Below are 17,962 nucleotides of genomic sequence, written 5' to 3'. Positions count from 1 at the left end.
ATGTCAGCACCTCCTGTGGCCCATGGACCCTGAGGTTAAAGGTCAACGCACGCACACTCTATTAAAAACTCAACTTCAGATTCAAAAAGCAGAAACAGGATTTTATTTCAAACGTCACACAAACTGAAACACTTCAAATAAAACATGTTCGTCCATAAACCGCCATCATCATCAATCCCACTTCAGAGTCACCAGCTCAGCGAAAAAGCGTGAGGCGGCTCGGTCAGCTGACTCCCATCGATCAGAGCAAGCTCACCCACACCTTCAGGCAGCGAGACGATCGTAGTGTTACCTCCTCGCCCAATCAGGATGTACGTTACAGAGCAACGGCTTTTCAGGATCCAATCACAGACAGCTGTTCTCTGTCCAGTCAGAAAGGAGCAGCAGGTCAAAGGTCGGTGTCAGCCGAAGGTTTGATTCCAGCTGCTCTGTGATGGCAGCTCGATTTTCTAAACTGGAGCCAATCAGAAGAGACAATGATGCACGCTCCGCCCAAGGAAGAAACTTTTTTTTTTTTTTTTTTTTTCTTTGAATGAGGCTGAAAATGTACAAGAAAAACTGAAAATAGTGTTTTCATAAAAATGAGTCAGGCTTGGAGTGGCCTCGGCGCCGGAGCACAATCCTCCAATCAGAGCGCATGTTGACCTCGTGGCATCCTGCAGTCTGCTGAACGCGAGCGCTTCCAGTTTCTCATCACGACCTTAAAGGTCACAAAGGACACGTCAGGTCACCGTGACGCCGACACGCTGGAGACTGAGCAACGCCTGTGCGTGGAGCTTACTGCAGAGATTTTATTGCAAAAGAGCTCCGCCCCTCGAGACTGTAACAACCTCGTCCAATCAGAGACTGAGCGGCTCCGCGATACGACCTCACAGTAGGAGAAAAAAAAAAAGTTAAACCAATCAAATCAGCAGTGACGCGTCAGCAGGACCTCTCAGCTCCTCAAACAGCACGTTTCTATTTGCAGAGTCTGAAGCGCTGATGGTGACCTCTGACCCCTGAGATCCAAACAAGCCCCAGGACTCCGCAGGGTCAGCGCTGGCCGGTGTAGGTTCTGAGCCAGGAGCTGACGGAGGCAGCGGCAGACGAGATCATCCCTCCGGTGTTGGCGGCGGGCTGCGAGACCTGCAGGGCACTCTGGGAAAGCTCCATGGACTGCAGGAGGACAGAGGAGGAAGAGGAGAGGTTAGAGGTCACAAGGCGGAGCCCCGTAACTCCTCTGCACTGATGTCTGAGCTATGGAGGTCACAGTGACTCCTCCCCTCAGGCGCCCCCGCCCGCTGCTGCTCTATCAAGTATCAAGTCAAGCGCGAGTCGTCCTTCACACCGAGTTAATAACCGATCGATAATAACGGTTACGGATCTAAATGATCGAGCAGCTCGGCACAAAGGCCTCAGGTGTGTTTACCTGTGAGGGGATATCACAGAACCGCGGGCTGGGGACCGTCTCCCAGTCCGTCCCCAGGTCTGTCTCGTCGTCCGTCACCGCTTCGTCTCCGCTCTCCTCCGCTGGCCCCTCCGCCTCCGGCTCCACGAACTCCATGGACTCCTCCAGGTCGGCGCACACCTCGAATGGACCCGTCCTGAAGCACACGGGTAAACACTGCGTCACTCTCAATCAGCAGATCGCACCCACGTTTTCCTGAAATCAAACACTTCACCCTCTCACCTGCCCAGGCTGTCGTTGTCAGGGGCAACCAGAAACACGATGTTCCTCAGGGTGTGATGGAGGTGGAGCTTCTCGCTGTCAACGTGCTGAACACAGAGAAAGGGGGTGAGAGGCGGGAACACAGAGACGGATCAATCAATCAGAATCAGTCCTGCTGCGTCTCAGAGTCCCCTCGACACAGAAGACGGACAAACAAACAGCGTGCGAGTCTCACCTGAGAGAAGCACAGGTGGAGCACGTTGGTGTTGAGCTTGCTCAGAGCTCGGGTGAAGCGGTAGCGGCTCAGATTGTCTCCGCAGAACTCGCTGAGAAAACAAACAGCACAGAGCGAAGATTAAAGATGGACGCCGCGACATCGGCGAAATCGACCTACCGCTGAGTGGCGCCACTTTTCAAACGTTCCCACCTGTTGCAGAGCTTCTTGGGCAGGTTGACGTCCAGCATGTGGGACAGGATAGTGACGAGCTGCGTGGTGTAGCAGAGGGCGGCGCTGATGGTGTGAGCCGGGTTAATGTGGTCCAGCTCTGCGGCAAAAGGAGGTCAAAGGTCAGGACAGGGTCACCTGAAACCTTTTCAAACGAAAGTTTTCTGAGGACCCACATAAAAATACTCATTATTAAAAAAATTAAAAGTAAATGAAGTATTTTAAAATAATTTTAAAATAAAATAAAAACAGACGAGTTATAATGACCATGATTTATTATATTATTATTATTATTATTATTGGGTGATCGTGGCTCAAGAGTTGGCAGTTTGTCTTGTAATCGGAAGGTTGCCGGTTCGAGCCCCGGCTCGGACAGTCTCGGTCGTTGTGTCCTTGGGCAAGACACTTCACCTACCGCCTGCTGGTGTTGGCCAGAGGGGCAGCCTCGCTTCTGTCAGTCTGCCCCAGGGCAGCTGTTGCTACAACTGTAGCTGCCTCCACCAACGTGTGAATGCGAGAGTGAATGAATAGTGGAATTGTAAAGTGCTTTGAGGGCCTCGAAAAGCGCTATATAAATGCAATCCATCATCATAATAATAATAACAATAATAATAACAACAACAACAACATCAGATAAATACAAGAACAAACTTCTGGCTGAGAAGAAATCTGAACTCAGGGAAAAAATGAGATCAGTTATCAGTACGACCACTAAAGCTCCGCCTCCTCACTCTTCACCTGGGCCCTGATTGGTGCTCTTCTCCTCCACCCAGCTGTAGTAAGCGGAGCAGTCTCCGTTGCTGGGCAGGGCCACAGGGGGCCCCGTGATGCTGATGCTTGTCTCTCCGTTCTGGTCGTCCCAGATCCAGCGTCCCGACAGGTAGGTGGTCCTCCGGGCCTCGGCCAGCTCGCTCACCGTGCTCGAGGTCAGCGGGTCGCACTCAGCCAGGACGTCCGCGGGGTCTCTAATGGATACACGTAGGGGCAGAGAGCGGGATGACAACACGTTTGCTCCATCAGAGCTGTTCCTGAAACTCAGAAGGCTCCACCCCCTACCTGCTGCCCAGTTTCTCCTCCTGCATGGGGAAGATGTGGGTGGTAAGGTCGCGGATGTGCTCCCGCCGCAGTGCGGCGAGCTGGCTCAGTCGGCTCTGCAGGTCTCGACTGCGTTTCTCCATCAGCTCACCGAGACGCCGGTTGTGGCGCTCGATCTTGTCGCGTTTCTCACCGTGGCGAACGGCCCGGCGCTGCAGCCGCTGGACGTCCTCCTGACACCTGGAGAGGCGCTCGTTATCTGCGGCAGGAGGGGCAAACGGGTCACGCGACAGCTCACGAACCGTGTCAGTTTTAAACCTGCTGACACTCACCGTGCCTCGCCTCCTCGTTGCCCCAGGCAACCGCCTCCTTTAGCTGCTCCACCTTCATCTTACACGACATGATCTTCCATTTCTGAGGACAACACACAGATACATCAATTTCTTCCGAACTGGCTTTTAATCAGATTTGAACTTTAATCTGAATGTTCACAGTTTTATTTATGCAAACAAGTTAAAACATCTGAATTTATTTCTCTTGTTTCTGCCTCTCAGCTCTCGGCCAATGTTTGGAGGTCAGAGGTGCAGCACAGATGCACCTGACGTGCTCTCTGAGAGGATGGGAGGAGCTATAGCGCATTAAAAACTGCAGGTGAGCTCACTGAAGGTAACATTACAGAGCAGCCACATGCCTGAACGCACACCTGTGAACTCACCATCTCGTCAGCCAGCAGCTTCCTGTTCATGGCCTGCACAACGCTGTGAGGACAGAAGATGTCACAGGTTATCGCCACAGCTGCTGTTACCAAAAACACACAAACATCTGCAACACCTGCACAGGTGCTACCTCAAACAGCTTCACTCGCCCTCCCTCAGTCCACAGCCGTTTGTGACATCACCTGTACCTGTGAGCAGCGGGTTTTACCTCTGCTGCAGCTGCTCCTTCTCCCCCTTCAGCTTCTTCAGCCGCTCAAGCTTCTCAGTGTACCTGCAGACAAACAGCAGACGAGTTCACCTGCAGTAGATAAAGCCTGAGAGGATTTTACAGTTTCAGAACCAGAAGCCAGCAGAATCCAACAGTCTGATTAAACCCAGCACACCTCTGTAACAGCTGCAGTAACAAAGAGCAGGGGGGCCTGAGGTCATCTCACTGACTCCAGCCTGGGAAACGTCTAACCGGAGCATATGACCTCACTCCAGGGCTCGTAAAATCGCTAGCCCGACGTCCTGGGGCTAGCGATTTTTCCAGTCGGGCTACCAAAATCTATCTCTGCCCTGCCCGTCAGGCTATTGTAGGAAGGAAAAATATATGTCAATGCTTTTGCATTCTTTCAGAAATGTAGCTGGGTAATTATGTCACTGGCATCGGTGAGCCACTGTCAATATGTGACATATTGAAATCGCGTTTGAATTTGCGCTTGTTTTTTGCTTTCACTTTGCAATCGTGTGAACTGTGTATAGAGAGCGACAGCACTGATTGGTGAGCGATGATAATTTGTGCACCAATTCCTCTGACATTGTCTTATTAATCGTTAGCTTACTATGCAAACATGACAAGTGAAATCTCCCGCAGCTTAAAGATGTGAGAGGTTGACCGCGCAGAGAATCGCTGAGCTTATGTGAGTGTGTGTGTAAAAGCAGCAGGATTTATATTTTAGTTCTGCTGAGCCAAATAAGACAGGTCAGGGTGAAGAAGTGACAGCCAAAGAAAAGCTTACCACAAAACGGAAAAGTTATGACAAATCAGACTATAAGGCAAAAAGAAAGTGCAGCTTTATGGTTTCATGGACAAAAGAATTTCTGTGGCTGCAACATGACGAGCTAAATAACCAGGGCTGCACATAAGTGGTCCGCAGGTGCGCATTCAGAATCAGAATACTTTATTGATCCCTGGGGGAAATTATTTTTTGTTACAGTGCTCCATTATAAACAAACATTAACAAGACAGACAATACGCTAACTAAGAATAGTACAATACACACACACACACACACACACACACACACACAGAGCCACTTATTAATAAATAGCTGAAAAAGAAACATGTGTAGCTATAGCAGTAAACAGTGTGTTGGGTGGAGGAGTTGTACAGGGAGCCACAGGAAGGAAAGATTTCCTGTGTCGTTCAGTGGTGCATTATGGGTGATCTCAGTCTCTCACTGAGCGTGCTCCTGTGACTGACCAGCATGTCATGGAGTGGGTGGGAGGTGTTATCCAACATTGTCTTTATCTTTGACAGCATCCGCCTCTCCGACACACCTTGAGGGAGTCCAGCTCCATCCCCACAACATTACTGGCCTTACGGATCAGTTTATCGAGTCTGTTGGCATCTGCGACCCTCAGCCTTGGTGCAGAATGTGCCGTGAAAATCCCACTCTAGCGGACAAAAACAGTGCCTTTTATATGGACGCAAACGCGCGTTGCAACTTCTTATCTGGTGCGCGTCTTTTATTTTGACAGCGAATGCGAACATGTGGACCACTTATGTGCACCCGTGTAAATAACATAATGTTCTGCCGGGTGTGTTGTTGGTTGTCCCTCAATTTCTGAGTCGACAAGCACCTTTGTTACTGGGACCAGTCATTTTAAGAAAGGCCCCCATTAGAACCCATGAGAAATGCAAGAAATGCATTATTGCTCAGTCTGCAATATCTTTCCCAGAACAAACACCAATTGCAAATAACATACTAAAAATAAACCTGAAAAATCTGTTTAGAACAGCGTACTATGTTGCAAAGAGTGAACTACCACTGGCAAAATTTAGCAGTCTTTGCAAACTTCAAAAAGCAAATGGCCTAGATCTTGGTTCCACTTGTCTCTTACCCGTGACTTCAGTGGAAATTTCAAATTCAGGATCTGACAGACTGATTCATGTCCTACACAGTTCTTACAAGTTCATAGAAATTTCTGTTCAATTAGAACCAAGTATTTGAGTTGATTATTGTAATTTTTATACAATGTTGTGTTTGTGTGAATTTGTGTTTCAACAATTTTTTGATTAATGTTTTGTTTCCGTTACAATATTATACTTTAATGTATAATATTGTAACGCAAACAAAACAGGAAACAAAACATCAATCAAAAAATTGCTCTCGTTTTTATTCGGGCTACTTAAATTTATTTTGGGCTACCAAAAACTGAAGAGTCCCTGCCCGAAGGGCTACCAGGGATTTTGAACTTTTGCGAGCCCTGCACTGTAACACAGCAGCTAGCCACCAGGCTCACAATACCAGAGCAGGTCAACACACGATAACCTGAGACCTAGCAGACTTACAAAACTGAGCTAACCGGCCAAATAAAGCTTAAAAAGGCTAACAGGCTAATCTAGCTGAGCTAACAGTAACAAATGTTGATACAAAGGCTAACCGAGCTGAGCTAACAGGCTACCTGAAAGTTACTTAGCTAACCACTGTTAGCTGCTAAGCGCCGTTTTCAGGTTAGTTTACACCTTTTTAAAAGACGAGACGGTGCGACTGTGGAGTATTAGCGTGTCACACCTCCGGTCATTACACCGTAACTTCTGGCGTTTGAGAAAATAAAGAAGAGTTTCTGATTTTAATAATAATCGCGCTTCGGTTTAGCTGAAACACCTGTTTCACCACAGCAGTGTTATTTGGGCTCCATGCTTCGGCTAATGTCCCCACCAACAGAGCAGTCAGACAAAGAAAGCCGTGAAAAGCGTTTTTTAAGACGCAGTCGGTGCTCACAACGACGCCGAACGGCACCGACAGCTCCCGTTATCCTCAGGCGAAACGGAGCAGCTCCCCGGTGCTGCGTGTCCGCAGAGGAACGTAGGAACGGGAAACTTTGAGCGTGCGTCGGTGGAATTCGGCTCCGGTGTTTACCTCTCTGTGTTCCTGCCGTCGAAGTACACAAAGTCTCCGGCCTGCACGCAGCGAGCGCAGGTAAGCCTGCGGCGGGAGGTGCTGCACAGAGGGCAGCGCTCCACGGCCACGTACAGCCCCTCCGCGTCGTCCACGGACTCCAGCATAACGCAGCCCTGCGCGGAATGGGCCGAGGCCGGCAGTGGAGGGCGCAGTGACGGCCGGGCCGCAGAGGCTGGAGCGGGCCGGGCCAGGCCGGCGGAGGACGCCATGCTAGCTGCGCTGTCTGCGGCTCCGCGAAGGTCGGCTGCCGCTAACGTCTCATAGTTTAGCGCCAACGCACAGCTGTAACCCGAGGACAGACCGCCACTTCCTCTTTCCTCTCACAGTGTGACGGGTTTGTTTATCTGATGGCGTCACGGGTGGGCGGGGTCAGGCATACGTCACCATAAAAACATGGGAGGTTGTTAAAAGTAATTCTGCTCACAGAGCTCAACGTGAACGACTCATCAGGTGATCGGAGGGTTGGTGGTTCGATTCCTGGCTTCCACATCTGCATGCCAAGTATCCTTATACAGGATACGAACCCAGGGTCACTCTCTGATGCTCCGGAGTGTGGATGTTGTAGAAAGCACCGAGTGCTGCATAAGAATCAGTCCAGTTATTCTGTGAAGTTTTCATCAACTCTGCAGCCCCGACGGAGATTTAAACACGAGCCTCCCATTGGGTCATTACTAGGTCATTACTGCAGGGATTAATAGGTTTAACAATTTCTATGACTCTGTGGTGGCCTCAGCCATCTTTTATGGTGTGGTCTACTGGGGCGGCAGCATCTCTGCCGGGGACTGAACAGGCTGATCAGAAGGGCCAGCTCTGTTCTAGGATGCCCTCTGGACCCAGTGGAGGTGGTGAGTGACAGGAGAACGGCGGCTAAGCTTTCATCCCTGTTGGACAACATCTCCCAGCCCATGCAGGAGACTCTGACAGCACTGAGCAGCTCCTTCAGTGGCTGCAGCACCCACGGTGACTCTACAACAAAGACTCCAACTGATCAAACACATCCACACATGTGCAATAACACTAAGTGCAATACTCTTTTCTGACAAAGTTGCATTTTTACTCAGTTGTATAAAGCATTTGAATTTATTTTTATCCTATTGTATATTTTATTCTATTCTGTACAGTTGTGTATAGTATATTATTCTTATTGTATTCCAGTGTTCTTTAATTTTTGCTATACAACTTTGCACTGTCCACTTTTTGCTGTGACAAAAGAAATTTCCCGCGTGTGGGACTAAAAGTTTCTTTTCTTATCGTAACTGGGAACAGCCGAAAAGCTGCCAAACTCCGTTCCATCATAACAACAATTAACTCACAAAAAAGTCAGCTTCAGTGAACAGGTGAGGATCTCAGAGAGGAGCACTCTCAGATGTCTTTTAAAAAAAAAAAAAAAAAAAAAAAAAAAAAAAAACCTGTGGGGCGACATGTGCTGTGACTGTGGGAAAGTAGAAGGATCCAATTATTGGTGTTCTTCGAACAAACAAAATCACGAGTGAAACGTGGAAGGACAGAAGCGAACCATCATCTCCGATCGTCTCCAGGCTGGGAAAGGTTGCGTGGGCTGATGAGCTCCTGGCCGAGGTAACTCGTGCCTCAAGTCTACAGCGCAGGTTATGATCCAATCAGGTTTTAGTTCAGCCACATCATGTGACCTACAAAGTTATTCGTCTGTGGGGTTTAGTTTACAGATGACAGACAGATGAAACGATACCACAGCAGTGCACGCCGTTCTCACAGCTACAGGTGGGCCAATGAACTGTCAGCGTGAGACTGAGGGTTTGTTGCTGCTGCGTGTTTGTCCAGGATCGTCAAAGACTCGAACCTGAGCCCAGTTCACAAAACGAAGGCCGTCTCTGAATGTCTGATCAGTCAGGTGAAGGCCTGCCCTTCAGAATAAAACCGCTGTAATGTTTTTCAGAATAAAAGTTTGAAAGCCGTCTGAAAGGTTATGAAGAGCAGTTTGTTGGAATAAGGTAATCCAGATGAGACTGTCTTTTTGTATCTGGTGCGTTTCCCACAATTACCGAAGCTCAGGTGTGAAAAGCTCAGTATTAAATTTGGGGTTTTGAGCGACACCTTTTTCCAAACTGTTCCTGCGCTCCAGCTTCAACCGCTCAGTAAAGATGGTTTTAAAGGCCGTACAACGTACACAGAAATCTTGATTATTTTCAACAGCTGATGTCTCCACATTTATTCACTCAGTGGAAATGTGTGTATGAAAACACTGAAGTCACATGACTCTCTTAGAAAACAGATTCTCAGGATGGTGAACTCTTGAGCACAGACTAAAACAAATCCCATCCCATAACTCTGCAGAGCGACTCAAAGTAAAACATATTTAGCCCAAATATCGAATCAGATAGGTACACAGGAACAGGAAGTGCCGCTCTCACTGCTTCCTGAAGCCCTTCAGGATTGGATAAATGTTCTCGAACGCTTCGTAGATCTCGGCTCGCTCTTTGGCTCCTGGAAGGCAACAGCTCGGTGATTAGCACTGTGTCATTCGGTCCCATTTCATGATTATAAGAGTCACATTTCTGAGACATTTTCAAAATAAAATACAGCATGGATAGAAAGCAGCCGGTGTTACGTCATCATTTAGTCATGTTTCTACAGTTTTTTTTGCAGGAAGTCGTTTCTTAAGATCAGATCCACATTTTGGACTTAGCAACAAATTGAAGACACGACAGATTTTCAGTTTACTTTGCATTTCAAAGATATTTTAAAGATCATATCATTTTCTTTAAATAGGATCGTTTTGGCCTCTTAATTGGATAGAGACAGTGGGCACAGAGCACAGGTCGGACTTGAAACCCGGCCGCTACTTTGTGGCAGAGGTGGGACCAAGTCATTGTTTTGCAAATCTCAAGTAAGTCTCAAGTCTTTATCCTCAAGTCTCAAGTAATGTCAGGCAAGTCAGAGTCGAGTCTCAAGTCACTGGTGTAAAAGTCCGAGTAAAGTCACAAGTCTGAAATTTTGAATTTCAAGTCCTTTCGAGTCTTTAAAAAAAAAAAAAAAAAAAAAAAAAAAACACGAAAAAAAGCATGTTGCAGTTATATGCTAAATGTAAATATTAGACCATGTAATTTTTAAATCTGTGTTTTTCTCAACACATGACAAAATAGTGAACTTAGAAAATATACACAAATTGTGAAATTGCACCTCTTTAAAATGCAGCTCAATTAAACTTAGCTCCAAGAATAATTTTCACCGACAGTTCTGAGATAAGCTGCATGTTATTCTTGGATACGCTTGTAGGACTGGCTTTAAAATCGCATGACAAAAATATCATACATATTTAAAAAAACTGCATCACCAACATAGCCTGGAAAACATTTGCTAGTTAGATGAAGTCAGCTATCTCATTGTAGCATATTTATATGCATATTTATAATCATACGGTTCTTGGAGTGAGTGCACACACTCGTGAAGTTTAGTAACTTCAGGTCACTGCAACAAGCCCAGGTACAGTTTACCGACGGATGGGTGCAGGACCTTGAAATGCACCGTGTAGAACGAAAGACCATCGTACGTATCATAAGTTTACCAGTCTCACAAATCGTCGTCATAAATACACATTCGTTAACCGTTTATTAATAGGACCTTTGAGCTCAATGGTAATTAATTAGCAGTGGAAATAATTTCTGGTAGCATCACAGAAATGTAGCAGTGACAATAATATTGTATGCTGTAATCGCACTGGGCAATTAGTGATACAAAAAAACTGTTTTATCCTGTGAATAAAAGTATATGTTTTTGTCAATGTACCATAGTAACAGAAGCGAAACGCAATATTGTGTCAGGACAATTCACTATTTATGCACAATAAACAAAGGAGCATAGCGCAACAATTTCTGTTCAGCGCCAGACTTGCTTGTAACCTATATCACCAATTATGTTATGAAAACGACGCATTAACTACAACAGCAGACTGACCTTTGTGGGAATGCTTGGAGCAGACTAACCTGTGAGCTGGAGTGTTCTGGGATGTTATATTTGATCTTTGAATGGCTGCAATCCAGGCCACCCGTCGCCTCTTTGTTACTTCGGAAACATGGCTCGAACAATTTCTCTTCAACGACGTAATCCGATAACAACCGATCTCTTTACCCGTCTGCTTCCCGTGGCTGTCATGCGACCGGCTATTGCAGTTAATAATACAACAGCTTCTTGCCATTTTTGTGTTTCTTTTTATCGCTGTATAACTGATTTCAATTGAAAGCCTGCGTGCGCTAGTACCGCTTGCCACGAGTTCCCAGAATCCTTTGCGGTTCTACCCGTGAATGACGTCACATTTTCAATCTCTATATAATATGCATGTTAAATTTTATATTTGGAGTGAAATATCAAGTCTTTTCAAGTAAACCGGTTCAAGTCCAATTCAAGTCCCAGGTCATTGGTGTAAAAGTCCAAGTCAAGTCACAAGTCTTAGAACATTTTTTCAAGTCAAGTCTAAAGTCATAAAATTAATGACTCGAGTCTGACTCGAGTCCAAGTCATGTGACTCGAGTCCACACCTCTGCTTTGTGGCCACGCCCCTCGCCCGTGAAGGTGAGCTGGTGCCCTTTAAGATCATGTGACTGCAGTCATTTTGTAAATGAAAGGCCTGTTTGCAGACCTGTGTTGAACGACAGACTTAATAATGATTTCATATGAAGAAGAGTTTTGTCTGTAATCTGGTGACAGATCAGTGCTGAAGCTTCAGTTTGTGTCTGTGCTGATGAACTCGGACGTGTGGAGGCGATTACCCGTCAGAACCACCTTCCCCGACACAAAGATGAGCAGGACGATTCGAGGCTTCACCATCCGGTAGATAAGTCCCGGAAACAGCTCCGGCTCGTAACTGTGGAGGGAACGCAGCGCCGGTCTGAGGAGCGCTTTAAATCAAGGTTAAACACCACGGGGATCAGGTGCGCTTCTTACCTGCTGAACTGCTGGTGGGTCAGAACCAGTCCTTCCAGTCTGATAGGGAAGCACACGTCACAGCTGGCCACCATGTTCTGGATCTTGAACTCCAAGAAGCGGGCGGGGAAACCGAGTTTCTGCACCACCCGGGCGTATTTCCGGGCCGCCAGGCGCGACTGCTCCTCACTGCACGTGCTCAGACACAGACGTGAGGGAGATTACGCTTTAACACAGCATGCTGCTCACACCTGAACCATCTGCGTGATGGACTGACCTCTTGGCTCCTGTGCACACCATCTTCCCAGAGCTGAAGATCAGAGCTGTTGTTCGTGGCTCGCGGATCCTCATGATGACCGCAGCGAAGCGCTGAAATGACACGAGAGCGATGAACCCCGCTGGATGGCGTGGGATTGAGATCAGAATTTTCAGCGATGTCAGTACCTTTGGGTTGTACTCTGCGTTTCGGGCCTGCAGGGCGATGAACTTCAGATCCAGCGGACAGCCCAGATTCACCGTGGAGACGATGTTCCTGCACAGGAAGCAAAGCAGGAAGTGAAGGTTAACCCGTGCCCCGTGTCTGAAACCCGCCACCACAGACAGTTTGGACGCCTGCGAGCAAGATGAGTTTAAAGGCACCTTTTGTTATCATCACCACTAGGGGGCGGCGTTTCACCTGTGGGCGCTGCGTCGGTGCTCGGTCACAGCAGTTATTTCTTCACTTCCTGCTGTACTCAGGAAGTTACCGTCATGAGCTTTAACCTCAGTGACTGTTTTTCTCTTCCAGTTGTCATCAGACCAGGTGTGGATTAATGACATCACAGCCACACCTGTCTGATCCAGATTGTATTATTGCACAACTGGTTTTCAAAGCAATCCTGTTAATCATTTACTGCACTAAAATTCTGCTTTTTTGACCGCGTCACTGGAAAGAAAAACACAGCGCACCTCTGCAGGTCACCCTCAGTTCTGATTGGCTGTCTCCTGGAAGCCTTCCGAGGTGCTGGGATTATGGGGAGTTTTAATACTGTATGAGAACACCAGATGAAGAACGGCTTCCGTGTTGTTCAGCAGTGACTTACTGTAACTGCGGGATGATTCCTGACCTCTCTGTCACAGGGGTCACAGGGGTCATAGGGGTCATGGGGGTCATGGGATAGAAGGGGGAGGCCCTGGTCCCCGCTCCTGATGTGGACGCCTCCTGTGTGCCCTCGGTGGTTGTGGATTCCTGGGAGTTGTGGTCCACACCAACACCGCTGTCCTGAGACACGTCCAGAGCTGCAGACCCGCCTTCCTCTCCTGGAATAACATGGTGTACAGGTGAGACGCTAATGTCACTGGCTGCTAGGTCGTACACACCCACTGTCTGCTGATGTCATACCTGATACGTCATGGCTCGGTTCCTCCTGTGTGCTAAGCTCATCGGGAAGGAAACTGAGGTCAAGCTCGTCACCGGCCTCACCGCTCACTCCAGACTTCTCTGATGGGTAGGCGGGGTCCTGTGCCAATTGGGAGGGGTCCTGTGAAATGAGGGCAGGGCTTTGAAGACCAAGCCCCTCCCCCAGCATAAAGCCAGAGTCCTACAGGAGAAAGAAGCCTGAATAAGAGTTTGATTATACATTTGTGTTTGAGTAATGCCACCTGTACCATCTGTCATTTTCTCCAGGTTCATCTCTTATTTAATTACCACCAGTTTCATTATTGATTACTAGGGATGGGTACCGGTATCCGGTGCCATGACCAGACCGAAAAGCAGCGCACATTTCGGTGCTTTATTTCGGTGCTTTTTTTTTTTCCTGAGCTGTGATACACTTTAGATTCTAGCCAATCATTTTACGTTTCCGAGGATAGTAGGCGGGTCCAGGTACGTACGTTCTTTTAGAGCAGAGCTACAGATTAAAAACGCCCAAGGCGAAGCGGTCAAAAGTCTGGTTGTACTTCACAGCAAAATATGCAAACTCAGCAGCCTGCAACAAGTGCTTTAAGCTGATACTGTGATACTGTCAAAGGAGGTAACACCTCAAATCTGACGAAACACCTGGCGACGCATAGCGTTTTTTTTTTTTAAAGCTGAGAAATGCGCCATATTTGATAGCTTGCTGCGAGACCTCACACCGAGCACATCTACTGCGGGTATAGCCGTAGCCCTGCCAGTATAGCAGAAATGATGAGGATGATGATGCAGCAGCAGCCGTTCTTCTCTGCGTGAGTAGCTTAATGTTGTTCGTGTGTAATTTACGTTGAGTAGGCTAACCACGTGATTACATTAATGCATGTAAGGTGAACTAGCAAACATCATCATAGCTACATGCGGCTGTCTTCTTGTTTGATGGCAGATACTCCCTTCACCCTGGCCAAAAAGGCTAATATGACCAAAGAAAAAGAGGGAAACAGCTAAACATGAGAGGTTTTTGGACAAAGTTTGTGTTTTTTCCATTGTTTAAGCACTGCTTCCAGCCAAGAGTGATACCATATATGCCCCACAGCTGCAGAAAAGGCTAACATTGTTATCTTTTTACAAAAAAAAACAGCTGAACATGAGAGGTTTTTGGACCAATTTTGTGTTCTCCATTCTTTAAGCACCGGCACCGTTTCAAAAGTACCGGTTTGGCACCGGTATCGGATAAAACCTAAACGATACCCATCCCTAATGATTACATTTACTGATTTGTTCTCAGATGACTCGCACTAGTTTTTTGATAGTTGTGCAGCTCCTGTTCATTTTGAATGGGTTTGCACGTAAAGGTGACGTTCTTCCTCTCAGTTCAGGACTGTCTGCAGGATTTTGAACACACATTAACACTTTTCACAGATCTGAGATGTGAGCCGAACGAGCACAGACGGGAAACAGTCATTCAGTACAGAAGCTCAGAGGACCCAGAGCTGGCCTTCAGTACCAAATCTACACTCGACTGCTGGTTTACTTCATGTTTCATGGCTTTCGTTTTTACAGATGTGCGCTGAAGATCGTACTACTCTGGCTTTAACTGCACATTTTCTGTTTTAATGAGCAGAACAAACTTTTTTAGAGGCTCAGGCGGAGGACTGAAGACCAGAGAGAGTCCAGACTCACCCAAACCTGCTGACATCACCTCTTTCTCACACTCACGTTTGCAATGGAGTCTTCAAAGTAACGCTCCAAAGCCGACTCGTCCATGACGCCACAGCATTTGACCTGATCCAGGTAACCATCGACAGCCTGATCCAGACCTGATCTCAGCACAGGTGTGTCCAATCAGGCACTCAGCTGCTGACAGCTTCCTGTTTGCTGCTCAGACTCAAACAGGCTCAGCTCCCAGGATAACAGCACTCACAGGCTGCTCCTGTCTGTCAAATTATCATGTTTATTTTCACCTGTGGGGGGTGGAGCCTCACACACAAACTTCCTTTGTTTCCTCTCACTTTTCTGCTTCTCCACTGATTTTTCTGATGAAGCAGAAAAAAAGAGAAGACTCCCCCGACAGTGATGCATATTTCACTTCATTTTTGAATAAAGTTTTAAAGAAGATCACGTGGTGTTTCACTACTCTGCTGGGGGTCGTGCACATGCTCCCACCCAGTGGCAGTCCTAGCCCCCCCCAAAATGCTCAAATTTCTTGATATTCATTTATAATCCCCTCTGTTAGTCCTTGATATTTATAATTGAGTGATCTCTGTATATTAGTGCTATTGCTTACATGTGTAAAATCTGTAACATAACGTGTTGTTTGGAGTTTACTCTGTTACTGTTGCTATTTTTACCATTTCTTCTTGGAGCAACTGTAACACATTATTTCCTTAGGGATTAATAAAGTATTCCGATTCTGATTGTTTCAGGATGACCTGCCATTATCCAATCACACATCTGCTTACCTGCATCTGTTGCTCGTTTCTCCTCCTCTTCTTTTCTCTTTTTTTTTCTAAACTGAGCTCCTGATGGCTTTGAACTTTTCTTGTCCATCTTACATTGGTTTAATTTTGCACTCCAGTATGAACACCCATCATTGTGTGTGAGACTTTAAATCCTCAAACTGTAAATTATAAATTTTAAATTGTTATTGATCCCTTTACCCCGAGTCCTAAAGTTTATGTTTATTTTCTTACTCCTCTTATATTTATTGTTTGTTTACTTGCACTGCTGTAACTGGAGCCTCGTCGTCTCGTCTCTCTGGACTGTCTGTCGCGGAGATGACAATAAAGTTTACTTTGACTTCAGCAGCGAGCAGGCGCACCGAGGAAAAACATCGGTGCAAATGATAAGTCTGCATCATGATGTCTGGTGTTTTCATGTTTGTTGGTTTGTTTTTATTTTGTTTTATATTTGGCCTGGTTTGAATCCTATTTGCATGAACGATGCTTTTCTGTGGCTGCCTCTACAGTTCCTCTTCTACTTTTCTTGCCTATGGTGTGCCACAAGGTTTTTTGGGGCCTTTATTGTTCTTGCTGTATTTACTTCCTCTTCAGCACTTATTGAGGACTTTTAAGGACATTTCATATCACTGCTATGCAGATGATATTCAGTTATATACAGTGTTGGGACTAACGTGTTAAGTAACGCGTTACAGTAACTACGTTATTATTGTGGTAACGAGCACGGTAACTAGTTATTATGCCAAAACCAGGAACGCGTTACTCGTTACTGGGATTTAGATAGGCTCGTTATTCGTTACTTCGTGTGGTGGCTATCGCGGAGCTTCCACAGATTCAGTAACATTAGCAAGTGGTGGAAGCCAGCAGGTGGATGAGGGAAAAGGGAGGCAAGAGGAGAGACCCGAGGCGGCCGCCGGTCCGAGTGTCAGGTGAACTGAACTTCAGGTAAGAAGTTATGACCTGCAGTCTATCTGAGTCACATATAAATCAAGTTTAGGTGGAGTTCGTTATGCTGACTTTTTGTACTGCGTGCTAGCTAGCATGACAGGGTTTCTATACAGCTGGGTGGGTGCTATGATGTTACTGATGTTGAACTTTATTTTATTCATAAGGTTAATTATTAGAGTTGCCAACCGTTCCCTAAAAAACGGAATCGTCTCGCATTCAGAGAAAATATTACGCGTTTCTTATTGAGGTGAAAAGGAACAGTTTGTCCCGGACTTCAGCTACAATGAAAAAGACACAAAGCTGGAGTTATTCTGTGTTTACGCTGCACAGCTGCCTCTTCTTCTCTCATTCTCTCCCCTCCCTCTCCTGTTTCTACTTCAATCATGAAACTGATCAATGATCAGCTGATCGGCTTTTCTCTCTTGTTTATTTATCGCCCACTTTGCGCCAGAAAGAGGAAACCAGCGGATGTCGCGTTAAACAACAGCAGCACTTTTAAGCTTGATCAGCTGTTGTTAGAATTTATTTAATATTAATTTCTAGTATCAGCTGATGTTTGCTGGAGCCACAGCTGTAAAGCTGCTGGTCATGATGTCGGTTTGGATATGTGGTGAGAAGGGAAACATGAAGATGAAACCAGGAGATGTCCTTACTGAATCATCAGAGCTGTGATGGAGAAACAGGTTTACCTTTTAGGTGACATGAATGAGTTGAAGTTATGAACTGTTTCTGAGAGACAAATAACACCAGGATCCTTTTCTTTGTAGCTGACAGCTGGTAACTGTGCAGGGGCGGGTCTAGCAAAGTGTTGCCAGGGGGCCAGGTAGGGCATTAACAGGGAAAGGGGGGCACAAAGAAATACTTTCTTATTCTCATTTAAAATGTCTCGCTTTTAATAAATAATTATCTGAGTCTTACAACAAACAAGGTTCAAGGTTCTTTATTTGTCACCTTGAACCTTGAACCGATTGATAGATTGATGCATATATACCATCAGAACAGTGAACATCACTGTCACAACAGTGTTTGTTTTCATTCAAAGACTTTATGATTTTTCCTATAATGGCGGCCGGTCTCTAGTCAAAACGCCCGGGACTATTTTTTGTCCCAGTCCAGCCCTGTATGCAGCCCATCTGCAGTCTGGTGTTACCTACATCTTCCTATTCAGAAGGCAGAATTTCTGAGTTCTGAGTACAATCAAAGCACCACGACTGCAGTTTTTGTGTTGGATGTAAAAGGCGCACATGACGCT

At 46.4% G+C, this 17,962-nt stretch overlaps 2 protein-coding genes across 3 annotated transcripts; both read right to left on the bottom strand.

Annotated features, from left to right (window-relative positions):
• Window positions 1–80: 80 nt before the first annotated feature.
• On the bottom strand, window positions 81–7,379 carry atg14 (autophagy related 14). The gene is made up of 11 exons (XM_040049788.1): window positions 6,973–7,379; window positions 4,053–4,115; window positions 3,844–3,886; window positions 3,461–3,542; window positions 3,150–3,387; window positions 2,832–3,058; window positions 2,076–2,193; window positions 1,884–1,974; window positions 1,670–1,755; window positions 1,409–1,583; window positions 81–1,155 (listed from the first exon to the last, which is right to left on the bottom strand). The coding sequence occupies exons 1-11, from the start codon at window positions 7,221–7,223 to the stop codon at window positions 1,033–1,035; spliced, it is 1,497 nt and encodes a 498-aa protein (XP_039905722.1). The 5' UTR covers window positions 7,224–7,379; the 3' UTR covers window positions 81–1,032.
• Window positions 7,380–8,223: 844 nt separating this feature from the next.
• Window positions 8,224–15,360, bottom strand: tbpl2 (TATA box binding protein like 2). 2 transcript variants are annotated; one of them, XM_040049791.1, is made up of 8 exons: window positions 15,023–15,352; window positions 13,295–13,493; window positions 12,996–13,212; window positions 12,358–12,445; window positions 12,191–12,282; window positions 11,935–12,102; window positions 11,760–11,854; window positions 8,224–9,477 (listed from the first exon to the last, which is right to left on the bottom strand). In XM_040049791.1, exons 1-8 carry the CDS (start codon window positions 15,068–15,070, stop codon window positions 9,401–9,403), a joined length of 984 nt encoding a protein of 327 aa, XP_039905725.1. In that variant the 5' UTR covers window positions 15,071–15,352; the 3' UTR covers window positions 8,224–9,400. The 2 variants fall into 2 exon arrangements, with proteins under 2 accessions (XP_039905725.1, XP_039905723.1); XM_040049789.1 differs by lacking the exon at window positions 11,760–11,854 and having other exon boundaries at window positions 15,023–15,360.
• Between the last annotated feature and the right edge of the window lie 2,602 nt (window positions 15,361–17,962).

The sequence above is a fragment of the Simochromis diagramma genome, unplaced genomic scaffold (assembly GCF_900408965.1).
Source record: "Simochromis diagramma unplaced genomic scaffold, fSimDia1.1 OVJJ01000456.1, whole genome shotgun sequence".
NCBI lineage: Eukaryota > Metazoa > Chordata > Actinopteri > Cichliformes > Cichlidae > Simochromis > Simochromis diagramma.
The sequence above is the reverse complement of the archived record's forward strand: the minus strand, read 5'-3'. Positions and strand labels throughout refer to the sequence as shown.

Bases quoted from the DNA above. Each gene is read 5' to 3' on its own strand.
- atg14 (XM_040049788.1), bottom strand. From the start codon at position 7,223: ATGGCGTCCTCCGCCGGCCTGGCCCGGCCCGCTCCAGCCTCTGCGGCC. The intron at 4,116-6,972 runs GTAAACACCGGA...GTTTGTCTGCAG, and splicing joins GACGGCAGGAACACAGAGAG to GTACACTGAGAAGCTTGAGC. The intron at 3,543-3,843 runs GTGAGTTCACAG...TGTTGTCCTCAG, and splicing joins AGCTGCTGGCTGACGAGATG to AAATGGAAGATCATGTCGTG.
- tbpl2 (XM_040049789.1), bottom strand. From the start codon at position 15,070: ATGGACGAGTCGGCTTTGGAGCGTTACTTTGAAGACTCCATTGCAAAC. The intron at 12,446-12,995 runs GTAAGTCACTGC...CTTCCTGTGCAG, and splicing joins GGAATCATCCCGCAGTTACA to GAACATCGTCTCCACGGTGA. The intron at 12,283-12,357 runs GTACTGACATCG...GTGTCATTTCAG, and splicing joins ACGCAGAGTACAACCCAAAG to CGCTTCGCTGCGGTCATCAT.